This window comes from Hemitrygon akajei, chromosome 1 (assembly GCF_048418815.1).
Source record: "Hemitrygon akajei chromosome 1, sHemAka1.3, whole genome shotgun sequence".
Lineage (NCBI taxonomy): Eukaryota > Metazoa > Chordata > Chondrichthyes > Myliobatiformes > Dasyatidae > Hemitrygon > Hemitrygon akajei.
Window position 1 is genome coordinate 80,639,087 of NC_133124.1, and position 23,500 is coordinate 80,662,586.

Below are 23,500 nucleotides of genomic sequence, written 5' to 3' on the forward strand. Positions count from 1 at the left end.
CTGAGTTTCTCCAGCATTTTGTGTGTTTTGCTCAGGTTTCCAGCATCTCCAGATTTCCTCTTGCAGGGTCAAGCTTGTGCAGTTCAATTTCCTGTCAGCTTCGTCAAATGAGTCAATTGCATCAGGATTTGGTCAGAAATCTAGTGCGTAAGGCTTTTGTGTTCTACTATGTGAGGTTAACGTGTATTACTGAGGTAATGGTGACTTGTTCAGTAATAACAGGACAGCATTGTTCCTCGTGTGAAGCCATCCTGGCAAAAAGCTTTAAGTCTAAGGTGGTTGATAAAAGAAGAAAATTAGCTCCTTACAGTTGAGCAGATGGTAATTTAGTTTAAGCATGTTTATATTATTTTCCAATAATTGAAGTGTTGTGGTGTACTCTCATTAGCAGAGCAAACTGAAAATTATTTTGATTATTATTGTCACATGCACCAGCCACCTTCCCTGTCACCTGGTCTCACCTATCACCTGCAGGCATTTACTCCTCCCTCTACCCCCACCTTTTTAATTCTGGCTTCTTCCCCTCTTCAATCCAGTCCTAGTGAAGGGCGTCTGTCACAAATATTGACTTCTTTTTCTTCCAAAGATGCTGCCTGACCTGTTGAGTTTCTACAGTATTGTGTGTGTGTGTAACTCGAGATATAATGAAACATTACTTTCTGCATGCTATTGCACAGATTATTCCATACGCAAGTATGTCAAGGGTGTTGGATTAGTGTGTAGAATTGCTATTTTTGTTGTAGTTTCAACTTTTCTTTGCTTCTAATTTGTATGTAATCACCAATAGTGTATGTGTGCAATTGTTCAGTAAATTTTCTAGTAGAGTTAATTCTGTATTGTCTAGAAGCTTCAGTTTTTCTGCAGCAGGTGTCACACCACTTGAACCTGGTAATTTCATATGTTATGTACTAGCAATGTGCTTTATCTCTAATCTAAGTCGGAGATGACTGCAACTTTTTCTTTGCCTTTCTTTGTTCTTGTAGCACTAAGTAAAATGGCCATCACCTCCTTCTTGATTTCTGAGAACCTTTGAATCAACATCAAATCCAACAAGGATAAGGAGCAGAAATTTACCTTTCAGAACCTTGATGCTACCCCACAAATGGATAACTGATCTCATTTGGGTCTCAGCTCCACTTCCTTTCATAACTATTGACTCTTCAGTAATCCAAAACTTGGTTCATTTCTGCTCTGATCATGTTCATTGACACAGCATCCATTGCTCTCCGGCTCACAATGTGGGAACTCAAGTGCAGAGGGAAGATAGATTCCAACGTAGAGACAGCAACCAGAGTCTATTCATATGAATTCCAAAAGAACATCAGTGGTTCAGCTGAGTGACACTGCGAGACAATGATTCTCAAAATTAGGGTCCTGTGATAACCATCTGCTTAAATAATACAAGTAACATGAAAATCCTCAGTCAATCAAAGTAAACTTAACAAGTTTAAATGGAAAGCACTGGGAACCTACAATATGAAGAGTGAGTCGCTCAAGAAAAAAACATAAGGAATGCTATACAATTAAGAACCCTCATTAAACAACAATTAACCATTTCAGGTGCGTGTGAAAACCTTGGCTCCCCACACAGGCCCTCCAGGTCAATGAATTCCAACACCCACAGAGGGAATACTTTCCTGTCTCTGCATTCAATAGTCAACCATTTCTATAAACTGCCTTCAGGGTTAAGCAGACTTTTCTTACTGTTCAACTATGAAGATAGCAGAGGGGTTCAATATTAGACCATAATACATGGGAACAGAATCAGACTACTCAAGCCACAGAGTGCTCAGCTATTTGATCATGCTGAATTATTTTCCCCCTCAACCCCATTCTTCTACTTTCTCCTCCATAGCTGAGGAAGATTAGTCAGCTCCATCATGGGTACTAGCCTCCTTAGTATCCAAGATACCTTCAAGGAGAGGTGCCTTAGGAAGGCGATGTCCATCATTAAGGATTCCCACAACCTAGTACATGCCCTCTTCATGCTGTTACTGTCAGGAAAGAGGCATTCAGCAATTCAGGAAAATCTTCTTCCCCTCTGCCATTCGATTTCTAAATGGACATTGAATCCATGAACACTACCTCATGCTTTTTCATTTTGTTTTTTTTATTTTAGCTTTACTATAAATAGTTCAGTTAAAATAAGTATTATAAATAATACTTTGTACACATATATGTATGCACACACATATATACAGACTTAAAGCAACTTGGTTTTTCTTTCTCTCTATATTTATTTATCATGTATTGCTGCCATAAAGTTAACAAATATCATAACATATGTCAGCGATATGAAACCGGATTCTGATCAGGAACTGATCAACTTCCTCTTCTAATATACCTAATAACTTGTACTCCACAGTAGTCCATTCTAAAGAGATGCCCTTCTATTCTAAAGCTGTGCCCTCTGGGTCCTAGACTTGGCCATTATTGGAAACATCCTCTCCACATCCACTCTGTCTAGGTCTAACAATATTTGGTGGATCAAATACTCCCAAAACATTAAGCCACTCATTCCTGGGATTATTCTTGTAAACCTCCTCTGGATCCTTTCCTGTGCCAGCACATGCTTTCTTACAAATGGGGCCCAAAACAATTCAATGTGGTCTGACTGATATTTTTGTAAATTCTAAGCATTATATTTTTGTATTTATACATTAATCATCTCAATGAATTGCATTTACCTTTTTTAATTCAAACTACAAGTTATCCTTTAGGGAATCCTGCACTGGAACTCCCTTTGCACCTCTGACTACTGAACTTGCTTCCTGTGGTGAACTACATATTCCTGTCTGGACACACCCCCTGATGACTGCTCCTGTGGCTCCTCCCACAGACCCCTGTATAAAGGTGATGGAGGTCGGAGCCCGGCCTCTCAGTCTCCAAGATGTAGTATGGTGGTCACTCACTGCTCATTCCTTCTTCCAGTCAATAAAAGCCGATATCTCGCTTTTACGTCTCAGAGTGAGCTATTGATGGTTCATCACTTCCCATATAGAAAGGTGTCTATGCCTTCACTCCTTCTACCAAAGTGCAATAAACATACTCATCCTTCTGCAGTATTCAACCTGTCACTTCTTTACTCATCCTCCTAATCTGTCTAGGTCCTTCTGCTGACTCTCTGCTTCCTCAACACTACCTGCCCCTCCACCTATCATCGTATCTTCCACAAATTTGGCCACAGAGCCATCAATTCCATCACCCCAATCATAAACATATAACGTGAAAAGAAGCGGTCCCAACACTGACCCCCGTGGAACACCTCTAGTCATCTGCAGCCATCTGAAGAGATATCCACTTCCACTCTTTCCCTACTGCTAGTCAGCCAATCTTCTCACCCTATTAGTATCTTTCCTGTAATACCATATGCTTTTGTTTAGCAGCTTCATGTTCAACACTTGTTTAAGGCCTTCTGAAAATGCAAATAATCTACGTCCTCTAACTCTCCTTTGTCTTTAGAATATATAACATAGAAGTCTACAGCTCATTTCAGGCTCTTCAGCCCACAATGGTATGTCGACCATGTAATCTGCTCTAGAAATTGCCTAGAATTACCCTACTGCATAGCCCTCTATTTTCCTAAACTCAATGTACCTATCTAAGAGTCTCTTAGAAGACCCTATTGTATTTGCCTCCACTGCCATCACCGGCAGTGCATTCCACGCACCACGGCTCTCTGTACAAAAAAAAAATTCAGAACTGGCATCTGTTCTCAAGTGTTTCTGAGCTCAAACTCCTAGCTCCCAAAATATGCCCCCCTTTGTTACAGTATTAAGTTGTGTCTCCCTTAACATACAGTACAACTAACTAGATAAGACCTATGCCTAATAGAGACAAATCAGACATGACCTAATTTAGCCTGAAACGTCCACTGTACTATTTTCCACAGATGCTGCCCAGCCTGCTGAGTTCCTCCAGCATTTTGAGTGTTGTTGTCCTCAATTATGCATTAAGAAGCTGGGATATACATTTTAAAATGTGGCCATTGCATGTCTTCCCTGAACACATCCTGAAGTTTTCAATGGGCTCCAATTAATATGAACATTTATCTATTGTCTTCCGCTGTGTAGTTTCTATGGTACAGAATCAGAATGTCTTATACCCAATGATTAGTTTCATAAGACTACTTAAGTGGTTCCCTGAAACAATAATTTGGACTTTTGACTTCGGAATCTACCTCGTTATATTCTTGCACCTTGTTGTTTACCTGCACGATACTTTCTCTGTTGCTGTTATATTTTGTATTCTGTTATTGATTTACCTTGTTCTATCACAATACACCGTGTAATGATTTGATCTGTATGAACTGTACACGTGACAAGCACTTCACTGTATTGGGGTACATGTGACAATAATCAACCAATGACAGTACATTTAAAATGTCATTTAAAGTTATATTGTATATAGGCTTTATCTCAGAGTACTTGGAGGCACACAATAAAATGCCAAAGTCAGCATAGTTTCCTTAAGGGGAAATCTTCCCTGACAAGTATGCTGAAATCCTTTGAGGAAATTACAGACAGGATAGACAATGGAGAACCAGTTATGGATTTTAATTAATCCATAATTATGTTCTCCATAATTTCATCACTCCAGAATAATCCCTAACAGTAATGCTTGTCCATTGGCTACGTGTAATAAGCAGGAAAGATGCAAGGTGATGCTCCCTGCATCTGTTTCTATGGTGACAGAATGCAATAAAACATTAATCATTCGAGAATACACTCTCTGAGAGCTGTGGAGGCAGACACTTTCTAAATAAGTCAAAACTATCTATATGAGCATGACTCCCCAGTGTTTAAAAGGTTGTGTGCAGTGTCGGTTAATAGGATTAGCAATGATAGGTTCTTAATCATCAGCATGAAAATGGTGGATCAACAGGTGGTATCACGTGAAATTCTGGAGAAACTCAGCAGGCCAGTAATGATGAAGGATCTCAGACTAAAAGGTTGAGTTCCCTTTCCCTGCTACAGTTGCTGCCTGACCTGCTGAGTTCCTCCAGCAATTTATATGGGTGTTGCTCAAGATTTCCAGTATATGCAGAATTGCTTGTGACTTCATAATGGTACCATTTTGTTTTCTCAAAGCGCTTTGTGTATTTGTGTCAATTATAGTTTGGATCTCAACGGGCGTATTTTATTTTAATTGATAGAATTAAGTCACAAGGCCAATCGGACTATTGTTTCCATGCCAATCAAGAGCTAATGTGTCAAATCCTACTTGGTTCATAGTTCTCCAGATCATTGAACTTCAAGTTCACATCAAAGTATACATTAAATGGTCTAAACAGTATCATATATGTATACAAGTTCTAACATAAGCTCACAATAGCCAATTCAGTCGGGCAGCTTCTGAGGAGAGAAAAATAGTTATTGTTTCAGTCCAATGACCCTGTATCTGAAATGCTCTGCAGTCTGTGAATAGAGAGGTGGGTACACGAAACTTGCCAAATTTTTATTGGAATATGTTTGCAAGTGAATGCCCAACTATGATTCAACTCTGTCAGCCTGGAGATCGCATTGTTTAAAAAGGAGATTTTGCTGCTTTTAACTTAATTTCAGGAAAGTGATTGAATTCTCATCAGATTTATTTTGGGCAGACTATTTATTTATAGAGTGTGTGGTGCCTCTGTGGATTTCCATTACAAAGACAAAATGTTTTAAAATTGAATGGTTTGCTTCCTGTGTAGGTATTCCATTGATCGTCAGACAAATATGGGCGGTGCCTTCATCATTGATGCAAACAGGGGGACCATCGTAACTTCTCAATCCCTCGACCGAGAGGAGACCCCTTGGTACAATGTATCAGTGTGGGCTTCAGAAGCAAGTAAGTTCATACTTAGTAATACCAAAAAATGCTGGAGACACTTGGCAGGTCGGGTGCCTTTGAAATAATCATTAAATTGGAATGTTAACTCTCATTCACTCTCCAATGGTGCTGCCTGACCTACTGAGTGTTTCCAGCACTTTATATTTCTCCTTCAGATTTTCACCACTGACTATTTTGTTTTCATTTTAAAAGTTCATTCTTAATCATATAGTTTTTGATTTTCAATAGCAGCTTTCCACATCAGGCTGTTTTTCACCAAGTACTGGTAATTATTTTGTTAATTTCTTTAATTTAGTTAAGAACAGTTCTGATGTGGGTCTTGTATTTTACATGTACAAGAGTTGTATTTCAATAACAATTCCATTGCTTAAACATTTTTCTAATTGCATGAGATTTCTCTGTGTATTGTTTAATAATTCTGGATCATCAACCTAGTAATACAATCAGAAATTTGCTGTTACCTATAGTTTGCAAAGCAGAATGAGCAGAGACATTAATCTCAAACAAGAGAAAAGCTGCAGATTCTGGAAATCCAAACAACACACACACAGACTGTTGGAGGAAATCAGCAGACCAGGCAGCATCTATGGAAAAGAGTAAACAGTCAACGTATTGAGCTGCAATCCTTCTCGAGCATTTTGTGTGTATTACCTACAGCCATTAAGCTGACCATCATTCTCTCTTCAGCATCCAAAACTTGAACATCCTCAAAAGCTGGCACATGGTGGAAGGCAATAATTTTATTATGTTAATCCTTTCAGCTCACTTATTATTTTATGTGATCTATCACCACCAAAGTGCAATTAGTAGAACTAATTTCCTGAGTAGTACTTCAATCCAGTTTCAAGAAGTCTAGCACCTCCTCATCATTGAGAATCATAGGGTTGTGCAACACAGAAATGGGTTCTGCATCTGAAGGTGTTCATGCTGGTCATTATTCTAATCACACTTACCCATTTTAGGTGCATTGCCCTCTATGCCAGACATTTATAACAGCTCATTAAAGACCTGAATCGTTTCTTTAAACCCATAAACCAGACGGAAAACCAGTTTAGATGAGAAGAACAACACCACGCAACAAGGCAAGAGATAGCACAGTAAAGAATTGATGAGAAAAAGTTGTAGTTAAGTGACTTACCCCTCAAACAAGACCCCACTACTGCCAGAGCCATCAGCCATCTTGACTTCACTACCCCTCTCTCCTATTCCAACCTCACTCCTTTCGAACACACTGCTCTCCACTCTCTCCTCATTCACCAATAAACCCGCAGATAAGGGGAGTGCTGTTGAAGTCTGGTGGACTGACCTCTACCTTGCAAAGGCCAGGCAACAACAGTCAGATACCTTTGCTTACTTACCCCTCGAAATGGACCCCGCTAAGGAGCACCAGCCATTGTCGCCCACATCATCACCGACTTTATTAACTTTGGGGATCTCCCATCCACTCCCAGCAACCTCATAGTTCCTTCACCCTGCACCTCCCATTTCTGTCTCCTACCCGAGATCCACAAACTGTCCAGATAGATCCAGTGTTTCTGCTTGTTCCTAGCCCTCTGAACTTGTACCTGCATACCTCGACTCAGTTTTATATCCCCTGGTTCATTTCCTTCCTACCCACAACCCTGACACTTCACATGTTCTTGATCTTTTCAATTATTTCAAGTTCACCAATCATCTTATTTTCACTATGGATGTTTAGTCCACAAACTCCTCCATCCCCCATCAGAAAGGCCTCAAAACTCTCCTCTTCTTTCTTGATACCGCACCCAACCAGCTTCCCCTCACCACCACTCTCCTCCAACTGGCAGAACTTGTCCTAACTCTCAATAATTTCTCCTTTGGCCCCTCCCACTTCCTTCAAACAAGAGGTGTAGCCATGGGCATTCACATGGGTCCGAGCTGTGACTGTCTTTTTTCAGCTATGTGAAACAGTCTATGTTCCAAGCCTACACTGGTATTACTCCCCTACTTTCCCTATGCTATATTGATGACGCATTGGTGCTGCTTCCTGCAGTCATGCCAAGTTTGTTGACTTCATCAACTTTGTCTCCAACTTCCACCCTGCCCTCAAAAGTATCTCCCTCCCCTTTCTCGATTATTGTTTCCATCTCTTGCATCAGCTTATCTACTTGTATCTTTTATAAACCCACTGATTCTCACAGCTACCTGGACTATATCTCTTCCCACCCTGTTACTTATAAAAACGCCATCCCCTTCTCTCAACTCCTCCGTCCCCATTACATCTGCTCTTGGGATGAGGTTTTTCATTCCAGAACTAAGGAGGTGTCCTCCTTCAAAGAAAGGGGATTCCCTTCCTCCACCATCAATACTGCCCTCAACCACATTTCTTCCATTTCACACACATCTGCCCTCACCCCATCCTTCTGCCTCCATATCCAGCACATAATTCTCCGCAACTTCCACCCTCTCCATCAGAATCCCACTGCCAAACATGTCTTTCCCTCACTTTCTGCTTTCCACTGGAATCGCTCTCTAAATGACTCCCTTGTTCATTCATCCCTCCCCACTGATCTCCCTCCTGTCACTTATCCTTGCAAGTGGAACAAGTGCTACACCTGCCCCTACAGCGCCTCCCTCACTACCATTCAGGGCCCCAAACAGTTCTTCCAGGTGACGTGGCACTTCATCTATGAGTCTGTTGGGGTCATCTACTGTATCCAGTTTGGCCTCCTGTATATTGGTGAGACCTGGTGTAGATTAGGAGACTGCTTTGAGTACCCATGCTCCGTCCCCCAGACAAAGCAGGATCTCCCAATGGCCAGACATTTTAAAAAAAAATTTATATCTGGAAGTTTTTTCCCCAGAACCCTTGAGTCAGTGTTAGAATTATGTAAACCATAGCTTACAAAAAATAAAATTATCCATAAAATAAAAACAAACATGGCAGAAATAAATATCAATGTAATAACCAAGTGTGTCTATTAGACCTCTAATAACAGAAAAGACTACCATTCAACAATGTGCTTCACCACTACATTCACCACTATTTCCCCCCAGGAAACCTAAATATTTGCCCCATTTTTGTGTATTGATGTCCAATCTATCAAACTGTTTGTAAGACGTGTTCAAAAGCTGCTTCTTTGGCTATTTCTGTGACCCACTCCTGAAATGATGGTTCCCCCCCCCCCCCCCAGTTCCTCCAACCTCTAAGTATAATTTGGATCCAATTTTGAGAGTGTTTATCCCCAAGTAACCCAAGTGTATCTCCCAAGACAAAAAGTCTGGGGCAGAAAGGAAGTTGAATATTTGAAACTTCACCAATATACTTATGTATCATAATCCAAAATTCTTGAATTCTGGGACAGGACCAGAGAGCATGTACTAAGTCCCCTTTATCCGCCTCATAGTACCAACATTCAGCGGTATTATTCAACCCTAATCTATGTAACCTTGCTGGAGTCCAATAGAAATGGTGTAGGATCTTAAACTGAATAAGGCGCACCCCCAGGTCTCTTGACATTGTTTGGACATTTTTGCAGATTTTGTCCCACTCTGTTGTCTCAAAAGTCACATTCAGGTCTTTTTCCCATGCTCTTTTAAGGCCCAACAGAATTTTGTCCCCAGAAATTTGTGTTAAAGCTGAAAAATAAGTTGAAGCTTCGTGACCTTTACAATATGCAGCCAGTACAGTAGACAGTATCATAGCAACCTGTGGGTGTTGCTGTGTAGAACCAAAAGTTGTATGTGGCAAATAACGCAGTTGAAGATATCTCCAAAATTGTGACCTAGAAATATCATACTGCTGGGTTAATTGATTAAAAGATTTTAAACTATCACCATTATAAAGGTCTCCCAATTTAATTATGCATTTCCCTTGCCATTACCTCCAGAAGAAAGGGGACTTATCAATACACAACTTTGGATTCATCCAGATACATGAGGCTTCATTCAAGTATGGATTAAATTTAAATAATCTGGCTAGTTTATTCCAGAACAAATGCATATGCGATATAATTGGGTGAGACCTTGCCTCAGGAGGTTACTTGACAGACAAACATTGTGATAGAGGGATAGGAGGAAGAAGAGAACACTCAATACGATACCAAGAAGGCGCTCTCTCCAGAGGGAGAGACCAATGTGCTAAATGTTTAAGAGTGCAGACATTGTATCAATATATTAACTTTGGCAAACCTAAGCCCCCCCCCCCTTCAATTGACAATTGTAATTTGTTAAAGTTTAAACGTGGGCGTTTACCATTCCAAATAAAAGCCTTAGTTATTTTATCAAATTGCTTAAAATATGTTAATGGGATTTGCACTGGTAATGATTAGAACAGTTAATTAATCTTTGGAATGCTATTCATCTTCAAGGCATTCACTTTTCCCGACATTGACAGATACAGTGATGACCATCTGTCTACATCACATGAAATTCTCTGCAATAATGGATCAAAATTTACCTTTACTAAATTCTTCAGTTGAGGGGGAAAGTTAATACCTAAATATTGTATACCCTTCTTTTGGCCACCCCTTTTTAATTCTGCTTCCCATTCCCATTCTGACATGTCAGTCCATGGCCTCCTCTACTGCCACGATGAGGCCATACTCAGGTTGCAGGAGCAACACCTTATATTCCATCTGGTTAACCTCCAACCTGATGGCATGAACATCAATTTTTTGAATTTCTGTAATGCTCCCCCCACCCACTTTCACCCTTTCCCATTCACATTTCCCTCTCTCACTTAATCTCCTTACCTTTCCATCATCTCTGCCTGGCGCTCTTCCCCCTTCCCTTTCTTCCATGGCCTTCTGTCCTCTCGTTTCAGATTCCCTCTTTCCCCTTTCTCTAGCCCTTTATCTCTTTCATCAATTGACTTCCCAGCTCTTTACTCCATCCCTCTCCCTGTTTCACCTATCATCTACTACCTTGTATTTCTTCCTCCCCTCCCCCAACTTCTTAAGCTGACTTCTCTTTTTTTTTGCCAGTCCTGATGAAGGGTCTCAGCCTGAAATGTCAACTGTTTACTCTTTTCCATAGGTTCTGTCAGGCCTGCTGTGTCTCTCCAGCATTTTTTTGTGTTGCTTAGATGAGAAAGGAAGATTTGATCTTCCATCTTCCTGCCTCTCTGAAGAAGAGAACACCATTCAGCCCACATCTTCCCTAACTAGTTCTATCATTTAGAAGCATGATCAATCTGTGACCTAACCTCATATTCCTTATTCCTTAATAGTTTTGTTTAATAAAAATCCATTGACATTAGATATAAAATATACAATTACCACACAATCAATGGTGCTGGAGTGTGGTGACTCTATGTAAACTGTATCCAGCAGATTCTCTCATAATTTCAATTTTCCATTCGTATCCCAGTCCATCATGTAATCTAGCTTTCTCTCCCTTGACTCCATCTACATTTCCTCTTCCCTCCAAAAAGCAGCTGACATATCTAGGGATACCCCTCCCACCCTTGTTATTCTCTCAGCTCCCTGACCTCTCCTACTGAGCAGAAGATACAAAAGCTTGAAAGCACGTAGCACTGAGCTCAAGTACACTTTTTACCCTGCTGTTATATTGGCATTGCTTTATTATTGTCACGTACCAAGATCCAGTGAGAAGTTTGTTTATGCAGATCAAATCATTACACAGTGCATTGGGAAAGAATAATGTAAAACAACAACAATGAAGAATGAAGAGTAAAAGCTACCAAAAGAGTGTAATGGAGATAAACAATAATGAGGTAGACTGTGAGGCCTAAGACTCATATTTTTGAACAAAAAGTCCATTTAAGAGTCTGGTAACAGTGGGAAAGAAGCTGTCCTCGAGCCTGGTGGTACATGACTTCAGGATTGTGTATCTTCTGCTCGATTGGGGAGGGGAAAAGAAAGAATGTCTGAGGTGGGTGAGATTTTTGATTATGCAGGTTACTTTACTGCGGCAGTTTGAAGTATAGATCCATAGAGGGGTGACTGGTTCCTGTGATATGCTGAGCTGTGTCCACAGCAGTTGCCATACCAAGCCTTTGTGCTTTCTATGGTGCATTGATAAAAATTGGTAATATTATAAGACTGTTGAATGGACCTCTTGTATGCTGAAGATGAACAATTGATTTCCCGGTCTACTCATGACCCTTGCACTTTATTTGCCAACCTGAAATGCACTTTCTCTGTGGCTGTAACATTATCTTCTGCATTCTGTTTGCTTTGTACTGCCTCAATGCACTCATGGTATGATTGGCTTGGGTGGCACACGTAGTTTTATTTTACCTTGTATCAGTACGTGGCAACAAACCAATACCATTCATGGAAGAGGTTCAAAATTGCAATCAAACTGTCTAGTATGATTACTTGTTCCATTTCATATTATCTGCATATTATAATAAATAATCTATAACTTCACTTCCAGTTTTCTGTATCCCTGAGACCACAACTCACTCATCTCTATTTAAATGAGGTACTATCATGTAAATAATCATGCAAGTACTTTGAAGGATAACACTTGCACATCAATTATTTTTGGATATATCTCACTGTTCCTCATTGCTAGATTTAAGCTTAAGAATCCCATATCTGGGAGAACCTACATTACCAGGTCTGCAGATGTTCCAGAAGATGGGTCAGCAAGTTTCTCAGGGACAGTTACAGAAGGGTAGTATCTCTTCTACCTGTGATGCCTACATATCATGTGGTAAATGTTAAAAAGTAGCTTGTTATTACTGAGTCACTACTTAATCAATATTGTGAGCTTAGATGATCAAATTCAAAAACTGTGGTGTTAAAAAGACAATCCAATTAATCAGCTCATTCTCGCTGGCACAGTGGCACATCTCGTAGCCTCACATCTCCAGTGACCCGGGTTCAGTCCTGATCTCCAGCACTGTCTAATATATGTTCTCACTGAGTGCATTGATTCCCCTGGAAGCTTCAATTCCTTCCATATCCCAAAAGTAGACAAGCTGGTAAGTTAATTAACCCTAATGGGAGAATTTGTGGGGGAGTTAATTATGGGATTGAAGGGAGAATTAAATGGGATCAGCATAGGAATAATGTAAATGGACACTGATCTTCAGATTGAAGGGACTGTTGCCATGAGTGAAACAAATGGAAAATCTTTTAAAATCAGTAACAGTCAGTGATTGTTTCTTTAAGCAATGGCAGGCATTAAGCAAAATTGTAAGAAGAAGTGATTAGGCTTAGAAGAAAAAGAGGTATAAATATTAGTAAACCCTTCTTCATTACCCTTTCCTTTCTCCAGATGACTCAAAGAAGATTACCTCTGTTTTGATACACATAGGAGTCCTGGATAAGAATGATCACTCTCCGATGTTTCCAATTCCCTACGAAACATTTGTATGTGAAAATGCAAAGTACGGGCAGGTAAGAAATCCCCAGAAGCAGGAAGCTGTTCCTGTTGCAAATTATTCTCACTGGCCATGTGGGAGATGCAAGTATCATTTCAGGAGTTTTTTGAATTCACTCTGTGGAGTGTGGTCCTTAATGTGAGGGAAGTTTACCTGTCTATTTGAGCGGACTTTGGGCTAGATGTCACATATGGGTTTTCAAAAAAACATCAAGCAAAGATTATTTTATGATCTACTAATTTCGGGGTCCTCATTTTTGATACTTTGTTTAATACACAAAATATTTCATGGCCTAAGTTGCAGAATTTATGGAGAGGTAAATGCAGGTACTTGGAGGCAACACAATAGTGCAATGGTTAGTATTGCTGTCTCATGGCTCCAAAGGCCCAGTTTTGATCCTAACATTGAGTGCTGTCAATGTGGAGTTTGCATGTTCTCCTGGGTTTCCTCTGTGTGTTCCAGTTTCCGACGATGTGGTGGCTGGTAGATTATTTACCTGTAATGGGGAGATAGCAGGATGATCTGGGTGAGAGGAGATCCAATGGAAATCCAAGGAGTAGAATATGGATTTAGTGTCATTGGTCAGCAGAGATTCAGTGGGCTGATATTTATATGTGACCTGACTCTGCAGACCTGCTGGCACAGATTCAATTATGTTGAAAAGAACTCTAGATAAGCACTTGTCAGAAAAAGATTTATAGAGTTGTGGGGAGAGGGTAATTGGATCAATTTAAAATGAGTTGGCAGAAAAGGGACAGTAATTGTTCACATGAAAAGTTACAGCCTTGGATTGTTATACCTGGAGAATACTGGAAGATCTGGATGGATTGGAAGTGGGGAAAATGTTTCTATTAGTAGGAGAATCCAGAATCTGAGGGCGCAGGCTCAGATTATAGGTTATTCCTTTAGAACTGAGATACGGAATTTCTTCTGTCAGAAGATGGTGAATCTGTAGAATTTGTTGCACAGAGAGAGGTGGAGGCCAAATCAATGAGTGTATTTGAGGTAGAGATGCACCTTTATTGGTAAGGGGCTTAATGGTTACGGGGAGAAGTGAGAGGATGGGCTGGGGGGGGGGGGGTGAAATCAGCCAGATTTGATGGTTCAAATGACCTGATTCTGCTTCTATGTCAGATGGTCTTGCAAAAACTCAGAAGAAATGAGAAGTCTAAAATTAAGGACTGAATCATTTTATGAGTCCTCCAGAACACTCGGGTAAATGGAAATTGGTAATAATTCAATTTACAGTAAAGTTCAGAATATAACCTGATGCCTTCTGCAACAGGATCTTCAGGGCCTCATGGAGTTTTACCCAATAAATTAATCAAGGGATATGGAGTTGATGTAAGAAGGTGGTCAGGGAGCTCTTAGTTACTGCTCCAGATCCCTGACACGGTCTTCAAGAGCTGCAGCCAGATGCTTTTCATGCAGATGTAGTTCCCTGGGAGACTTTGGTTCTCCCAGGACTCTAATATCTGGCATGAAAAAGACACAACAGCCATTTTCTACACTAGGTACAGTGAGAGAAAAAAAGGGAACCTTAACAGAATCTTATCCAGAGCCAACACCTCTTTCAAGCCTAAATCTCCTTTGAGCCAAAGCCTGACACTCCTACCTCACTACTGACCTACTTCCAACAATGGCCGCCGCACTTGTCCCTTCTGTACTTTTAAACAAGCATCGTCGACCTGTGTGAAACCTCATCCTTGTAGTCTGCTCCGGCCGCTGATTTGGCTGTTTAGTCTCTGGCACTGAGTCCGGCTCTGTGATGCAGAAAGGAAGGGGGGAAGAAAAGGGATGTTGTGGTGATAGGGGATTCATTAGTTAGAGGAATGGATAGGAGGGTCTGTGGGCAAGAACAAGATTTCCGGATGTTATGTCACCTTCCTGGTGCCAGAGCCTGGGACAACTCTGATCTAGTGCTCAAGATTCTTAAGTGGGAGAGTGAACGGCCAGAGGTCGTTGTCTATGTAGGTACCAATGACATGGGTAGGATTAGAGACCTTGAAGTAAAAGAACCTTTGGGGGAAAGTGGTCAAGAAATTTGAAAAGGTGAAGCTAATGTCAGATGTATTAGTATTACAGTGGAGTAAAGGGAATTACAGCGGCATTGAAAGGAGTTGGCTAGAATTGTTTGGAAAATAACACTGGCAGGGATGACGGCAGAGCAGCAATGGCTGGAATTTCTGGAAGCGATTCAGAAGGCACAGGATATATACATCCCAAAGAGGAAAAAGTATTCAAAAGGAAAGATGACATAACTGTTTAACAAGAGAAATCAAAGCCAACATAAAAGCCAAGATAGGGTATATAATAGACCAAAAATTAGTGGGAAATTACAGGATTGAGAAGCTTTTAAAAACCAACATAAGGCAACTAAAAAAAAGTCATTAAGACAGTAAAGATGGAATACAAAAGTAAGCTAGCCAATAATATTAAATAGGATGTCAAATGTTTCTTCAGATACATAAAGTGTAAAAGAGAGGTGAGAGTCGATATTGGACTGCTGCAAAATGATGTTGGAGGGGTAGAATAGAGGCCAAAGAAATGGTGGATGAACTGAATAAGTATTTTGTATCAGTCTTCACTGTGGGACACACCAGCAGAATGATGGAAATTCAAGGTGTTAGGGGTCGTGAAGTGTGTGGAGTTACCATTACTAGAGAGAAGGTTCTTGGGAAAATAAAATGTTTGAAGGTAAGTAAGTCACCTGGAGCAAAAGGTGTACACCCCAAGATTCTAAAAGTGGTCCGTGAAGAGATTGTGCAAGCATTAGTAATGATCTTTCAAAAATCACTAGAGTTTGGAATGCTGAGTCCTCACAGAGTATTGTGAACAGTTCTGGGCCCCTTATTTAGAAAAGATGTACTGAAACTGGAGAGATTTCAAAGAAGATTCATGAAAATGATTCCAGGATTGAATGTCATGTATTCATGGAATTCAGAAGAATGAGGGATGACCTCATTGAAGCTTACGGAATGGTGAAAGGCCTTGACAGAGTGGATGTGGAGAGGATGTTTCCTATGGTGTAAATCTAAGGCCTAAGGACACAGCCTTAGAATAGAGGGGGATCCTTTTAGAGTAGAAATGAGGAGGAGGGATTTCTTTAGACAGAGAATGCCAAATCTATGGAATTCTTGACCACAGGCAGCTGTGGAGGCCAAGGCTTTGTGTATATTTAAGACAGAGGCTGATAGACTCTTGATTGGTCAGGGCATGAAGGAATATGGGGAGAAGGCAGGAGATGGGGGCTGAGAGGAAAATTGGATCAGCCATGATGAAATGGTGGAGCAGACTCGATGGGCCAAATGGTTTAATTTTGCTTCTAGATTTTATGGTCTTATGGTAAATGTGTGCTTCTGTTGTTCTGTGTCTGTGATGCCGCTGTAAGTAAGTTTTTCATTGTACATGTGCACTTGCGGATATGTTTTAAAAAAAATGGCTTTGAGTCTTCAATGTCACTGTTGTACCTGCTTCAGCCATTACTCCTGGTTGTACATTCCAGACACTAATCATTCTCTGTACATATTTTTAAGAAGTTAGTCCTATACAAGTCCTTTAAATTTCTTCGCCACCCATCCCAACTCCCTATTTAAAGCTATACCCTATAGTATTTGCCAATAGCACCCTGGCAAAAAAAGACTCTATGTCGTATATAGTTTTAGCAACTTTCTCTCACTTCTTCACTGAGCGTCTAGCACACTAGAGTCAACATCCTAAGTTTGTGCATCCTCTCCTTATAACACAAGTTCACTATTGTAGGCAGCACCCCAGTGAACCTTTCCAAAGACACTACATCCTTTCTGTAATGAGCTGATTAGAACGGCACACATTGACTCCAAATGGCTCCAAAAGAGAATATTTAAAGGTCAATTCCATCCTGCAACCATGATCCAGCTCCTACCAATCAAGCATTGATCAGTCAAAGGGGAGCTGAGATGTTTAGTTCCATTCCAGGCTGATATTTGAATCTTTCCCTCTTCAGCTCATTCAGACCATTAGTGCAGTGGACAAGGATGATCCGGTGGACGGCCAGCATTTCCGCTTCACTCTTGCTACAGATGCTACCAGTAGTCTCAACTTCACTGTCAGAGATAATCAAGGTAGGTTTAAGACGGCCGAGAGCTTTAAATTCCAAGGAGTGAACATCACCAATAACATATCGTGATCCAACTATGTAGCTGCCATGGCAAAGAAAGGATATCAATGTATCTACTTCCTCAAAAGGCAAAAGAAGTTTGGCATGTTCGATTGATTCTCTCGAATCCACAGGAAAGCAGCATCTATCGTCAAGCACTTCCAACTTCCACGCCATGCTCTTTTCTCGCTGCTGCCATCAGGAAGAAGAGACAGGAACCTTAGGATCCACACCACGAGGGTCAGGACCAGTTATTACCCCTCAATCATCAGGCTCTTGAACCAGAGGGAATAACTTCACTCAACTTCACTTGCCTCATCACTGAAATGTTCCCACAACCTATGGAGTCACTTTCAGGGCCTCAATCTCATGTTTTCAATATTTACTGCTTATTTATTATTAATATTATTATTATTTCTCTTTTTCTTTTTCTATTTGCACAGTTCATTGTCCTTTGGTTGTTTGTCCTGTTGTATGCAGTTTTTCATGAATTCTATTGTGTTTCTTTTATTTACTGTTCATGCCCACAGGAAACTCTGGGTTGTATATGGTGACATACAGTGTGTGTACTTTGAAAATAAATACAGTTTGAACTTTGAACTTTTATTGACGCATCACTGAAAGCGTCCTATCTAGATGCATAATGCCTCCGTAAGGCAACCGCTCTGCACAGGGCTGCAAGAAACTGCAGAGAGTCGTGGATGCAGCTCAAAGCATCAGAAGAACCAGGCTCCACTCTCTGGACTCTGTCTGTACACTTACTGCCTTAGTAAAGCAGTCGGCATAATAAATAAACCTTTTGCACCTGGATGTTCTCTCTTTTACCTTCAATTGATCAGAAGATACATGAATCTGGAAATGTGTTCTGCCAGACTCAAGGGTAGCTTCCATCCTGCTACTATAAGACTATTGAGTAGTTCCCTTGTATGATAAGTTGGACTCTTAACCTTACAGTTCACCTCATTGTCCACCTTGCACCTTATTGTTTACCTGCACTGCACTTTTTCTGTAGCTGTTACACTTCATTCTGCATTCTGTTATTGTTTTATATTGTTCTGCCTCAATGCGCTGTGTAATGACTTGATCTGTATGAACAGCATGCAAGACAAGTTTTTCCCCTGTATCTTGTTACATGTGACAATAATAAACCAATTCTAATGCCATGCAGAGTTGTGGTCAGGGCTAGGTCTGCTGATGACTCCAGCTTTTTGTGCTACTCCCTACTGAGCACATGATTTAACTTAAGTTGCTCTCTTGGCAGCTGCACATTATTGCCGTGCATTTTGAGGTGTGATGTAGCATCATTGTGAACCCTGGCATTCAGTAAAGGGCAATGCCAATCCTACAGGAGCTGCAGCTGGATTTCCAGTCTCTGCTTTTGTCAGAGGGAGTGAAATGTTTCTGCCCCCAGAATATTGTAACTAACCAGAGTGCTCTAGAGAAACTGAGCTCTCTTCTTCTTGTATGCCCTGTGACTTTTTTTTTTAAACATGTGTCTGTTTCATTTCAGTCAATTGGCACATGAAAACCAAATATGACAGACAGAGAAGATGCTGGAAATGCTCAGCAGGCCAAGCTATTGAGTATTTAACAAAGGATCTCTGACCCAAAATAGTAATTATATTTCTCTTCCCTGTGATGTAAACTGACCTGAATATTTCTAGTGTCTTCTGTTCTTTTAGCTACCCAATACTGTTTAATTTCTAGTGTACGTATTGTGAGGCATCGTTATTCTAAAGAACTACTACTCCCTTGCAATTGATCAGATGAACTCACTTGATAAAGGCTCAGCTTAATCTGTTCATTCTTTCTTCTTCCTTGGTATATTCAACTCTATTAGGGGTCCTGCCATTAACTCTGTTTTCCCTTTGTTTCATCTTCCAAAGTGCAGCAACTCATCCTTGCTCAGATTAAACTCCATCTTCTATTTCCTCTGCACAAGAAAGAGTGAGTTGCCTAATGATCTGATTGAATGATATTGAAAAGAGTTGGATTGTTCTGATATAAACAGAAAGTGAGTAATCTTAAATTATTGGATTTGATATTGAGTCCTGAAGACTGCAATGTATCTGGATTGAAGATGAGGTTGTCCTTTAGGTTTGCATTGAGCCTCAATGTGACAGTTCAAGAGACCATGCACAGAATGGTCAGAGTAGGAGATGGTGAACTAAAGCCACAGGCACTTTGGCAATGTAGATGGACACTTGAAACGGAAGGAACAGGTGGCTCTGTGAATGATGAGGAAGTGCAGATGGAGTCCCTGGTCACCAGCATGTTCAAGTTGAGCCAAATAACTTTTGCATGCTTTATATATAGTTCCATGGGATAATGTTTATTATCCAAGCAGACATTGTGACTGGATGTAAATTGGAGGAATGCCAATCGAGAGTGACTTTGACTTAATGTACCACTGTGTTGTGTTATGTGTCTATTGATATTAACCCATGGAGAATATGCTGGGTGTCCTCTTTGCCACATACACTAAGAAGAGCCAGTTATTGACATCCCGAAGTGGTAAAGTGGACACACCTGTTTCCATCAATGGTGCTGAGGTAGAGATGGTTGAGAGCTTGAAGTTCCCAGGGATAAACATCACCAATAGCCTGTCCTGGTTCAGTTACACGGATGCCACGGATAAGAAAGCTCACCAGTGCCACTACATCCTCAGGAGGCTGAAGAAATTTGGCATGTCCCCTTTGTCTCTCACCAATATTTGTCAATATATTATAGAAAGCATTCCATCCGGATACATCACAGCTTGGTATGGCAACTGCTCTGCACGTAACCGCTTGAGACTATAGAGAATTGTGGGCACAGCTCAGCAGATCCTGAAACCAGCACTCCGTCCATGGACTCTGTCTATATTTCTCGCTACCTCAGGAAAGCAAAGAACATAATCAATGACGAAACCACTCTGGACATTCTCTCTTCTCACCCCTATTGGACAGAAGATACAAAAATTGAAAACACATAGACCTAACACTTAAGGATGGCTTCTATCCCATTGTTAAAAGACTATTGAATGATCCCCTAGCTTCGTAAGCTGAACTCTTGACCTCACAATCATCCTCGTCAAGACCTTGCACGTTATTGACGGGCTGCCTTGCACTTTCTCTATAATATTTTAGATGGTTTTCTGGTACTGCTTTCCCCTATCCCTCCTCAATGTACTACATGAAGGAACAATCTGCAGCAATGGCAAACATAGCAGTCTTTCACTGTACCTTGATATGTGACAATAACAGTTTATTAACTTTAATTTTATTTCACTATTTTACCTAACAAAGATTTTGTGTTACCGTCTTGATCTGCAGATAACACCGCTGCCATTCTGACACGGACAACTGGATTTAATCGCCGGGCACAGGCCTTTTACTTGCTGCCCATCCTGATTGAGGATAATGGGATGCCTTCTCTGAGCAGCACCAATACCCTCACTGTCTTTGTTTGTAAATGCAGTAACAATGGAGTTGGCCAACTATGCAACACTGAAGCTTTCCTGCTCCCTGCTGGCCTTAGCACAGGAGCCCTCATCGCTGTGGTAGTCTGCCTTCTGATGATATTAGGTGAGGAAGCTCACTGCCTTTCTACTAGCGCTGTGTGTCATCCGTGGGGGCAAAATGTATGAGGAGGGGGGCTTCACATCAGGACTTGAGATCTTGGATCAACATTAATCATGTCAAGTTATAAGATAGGTAGCTAAATTTACAAATTCCCTCTTTAGTGAGAAAGTAGTGAGAAGGGGCGACTTAACCTGCAGGGAGTGGTGAACCCAATAAGATGTTTGCATTTCATGGCAGGCTTGGCAAACATGTGAAGAAGGGAATGGAGTTTACACTGATGGATTGAGGTGAATAAATAACAGCTGATGCTAGCTCTCACTGGTGGGAGAATAGAAACATAGAAACACAGAAACATAGAAAACCCACAGCACAAAACAGGCCTTTCGGCCCACAATGCTGTGCCAAACACATATTTACTTCAGTAATTTCCTAGGGTTACCCATAGCTCTTTATTTTTCTAAGCTCCATGTACTTATCCAGGAGCCTCTTAAAAGACCCTATCGTATCTGCCTCCACCACCATCACTGGCAGTCTATTCCACACACTCACCACTCTCTGCGTAAAAGAACTTACCCCTGACATCACCTCTGTACCTACTTCCAAGCACCTTAAAACTGTGCTCTCTTGTACCAGCCATTTCATTCCTGGGAAAAAGCCTCTTATTATCCACACGATCAATGCCTTTAATCATCTTAAACATCTCTATCAGGTCACCTCTCATCCTCCGACGCTTCAAGGAGAAAAGGCTGAGTTCACTCAACCTATTCTCATAGGCATACTCCCCAATCAAGGCGACATCCTTGTAAACCTTCTCTGAACCCTTTCTATGGTTTCCACACCCTTCCTGTACTGAGGTGATCAGAACAGTACTCCAAGTGGGGTCTGACCAGGGTCCTATATAGTTGTAACATTACCTCTCGGCTCTTAATCTCATGGTTGATGAAGGGTCTCTTAAACACAGAGTCAACCTGAGCAGCTGCTTTGTGCATCCTATAGACTCAGACCCCAAGATCCCTCTGATCCTCCACACTGCCAAGAGTCTTATAATTAATACTACATTCTGCCATCATATCTGACCTACCAAAATAAACCACCTCACACTTATCTAGGTTGAACTCCATCTGCCACTCCTCATCCCAGTTTTGCATTCTATCATTGTCCCGCTGTAACCTCTGACAGCCCTCCACACTATTCTCAACACCCCCAACCTTTGTGTCATCAAAAAATTTACTAACCCATCCCTCCACTTCCCATCCAGGTCATTTATAAAAATCACGAAGAGAAGGGGTACTAGAACAGATCCCAGAGGTACATCACTGGTCACTGACCTCCATGCAGAGAATGACCTGTCTACCATCATTCTTTGCCTTCTGTGGGCAAGCCAGTTCTGGATCCACAAAGCAAGGTCTCCTTGGATTCCATGCCTCCTTACTTTCTCAATAAGCCTTGCATGGGTACCTTCTCAAATGCCTTGCTGAAATCCATATACACTACATCCACTGCTCTACCTTTGACAAAGCCATGTTGACAATTCCTAAACACATTATGCCTCTCCAAATGTTCATAAATCCTGCCTCTCAGGATCTTTTCCATCAACTTACCAACCACTGAAGTAAGACGCACTGGTCTATAACTTCCTGGGCTATCTCTACTCCCTTTCTTGAATAAGGGAGCAACATCTGCAACCCTCCAATCCTCTGGAACACCTCCTGTTCCCATTGATGATGCAAGGATCATTGCCAGTGGCTCAGCAATCTCCTCCCTCACCTCCCACAGTAGCCTGGGGTACATCTCATCCGGTCCTGGAGACTTATTCAGGATGCTTTCCAAAAGCTCCAGTACACCCTCTTTCTTAATATCTATATGCTCAAGCTTTTCAATCCGCTGTAAGTCATCCCTACAATCACCAAGATCTTTTTTCTGTAGTGAAGACTGAAGCAAAGTATTCATTAAGTACCTCTGCTATCTCCTTTGGTTTCATACACACTTTTCCACTGTCACATTTGATTGGTCCTATTCTCTCACATCTTATCCTCTTGCTCTTCACAAATTTGTAGCATGCCTTGGGGTTTTCCTTAATCTTGCTCACCAAGGCCTTCTCATGGCACCTTCTGACTCTCCTAATTTCATTCTTAAGATCCTTCCTGCTAGCCTTATAATCTTCTAGATCTCTATCATTACCTAGTTTTTTGAACCTTTCACAAGATTTTCTTTTCTTCTTGACTAGATCTTCAACAACTCTCGTACACCATGGTTCCTGTACCCTACCATCCTTTCCATCTCATTGGAATGTACCTATGCAGAACACCACACAAATATCCCTTCAGCATTTGCCACATTTCTGCCATACATTTCCCTGAGAACATCTGTTCCCAATTTATGCTTGCAAGTTCCTACCTGATAGCTTCATATTTCTCCTTAATCCAATTAAATGCTTTCCTAACTTGTCTGTTCCTGTCCCTCTCCAATGCTATGGTAAAGGAGATAGAATTGTGATCACTATCTCCAAAATGCTCTCTCACTGAGAGACCTGGAACCTGACCAGGTTCATTTCCCAATACTGGATCAAGTACTGCCTCTCCTGTTGTAGGCTTATCTATATATTATGTCAGGAAACCTTCCTGAACACACCTAACAAACTTGTTTCCA

At 41.0% G+C, this 23,500-nt stretch overlaps 1 protein-coding gene across 6 annotated transcripts in view; it reads left to right on the plus strand.

The window, feature by feature from the left end:
* LOC140728151 (cadherin-7-like) overlaps nucleotides 1-23,500 on the plus strand; it is a 122,974-nt gene that overhangs the window by 89,126 nt on the left and 10,348 nt on the right. For 2 of the 6 annotated variants that reach the window (XM_073046400.1, XM_073046417.1), the window contains 4 exons: nucleotides 5,693-5,829; nucleotides 13,045-13,166; nucleotides 17,136-17,253; nucleotides 20,603-20,854. In XM_073046400.1, the coding sequence (XP_072902501.1) occupies nucleotides 5,693-5,829; nucleotides 13,045-13,166; nucleotides 17,136-17,253; nucleotides 20,603-20,854 (629 nt within the window). Of the gene's footprint in view, nucleotides 1-5,692; nucleotides 5,830-13,044; nucleotides 13,167-17,135; nucleotides 17,254-17,377; nucleotides 17,571-20,602; nucleotides 20,855-23,500 lie in introns of those variants that run through there. The other 4 variants (XM_073046427.1, XM_073046438.1, XM_073046409.1 and 1 more) reach the window with 4 other exon arrangements.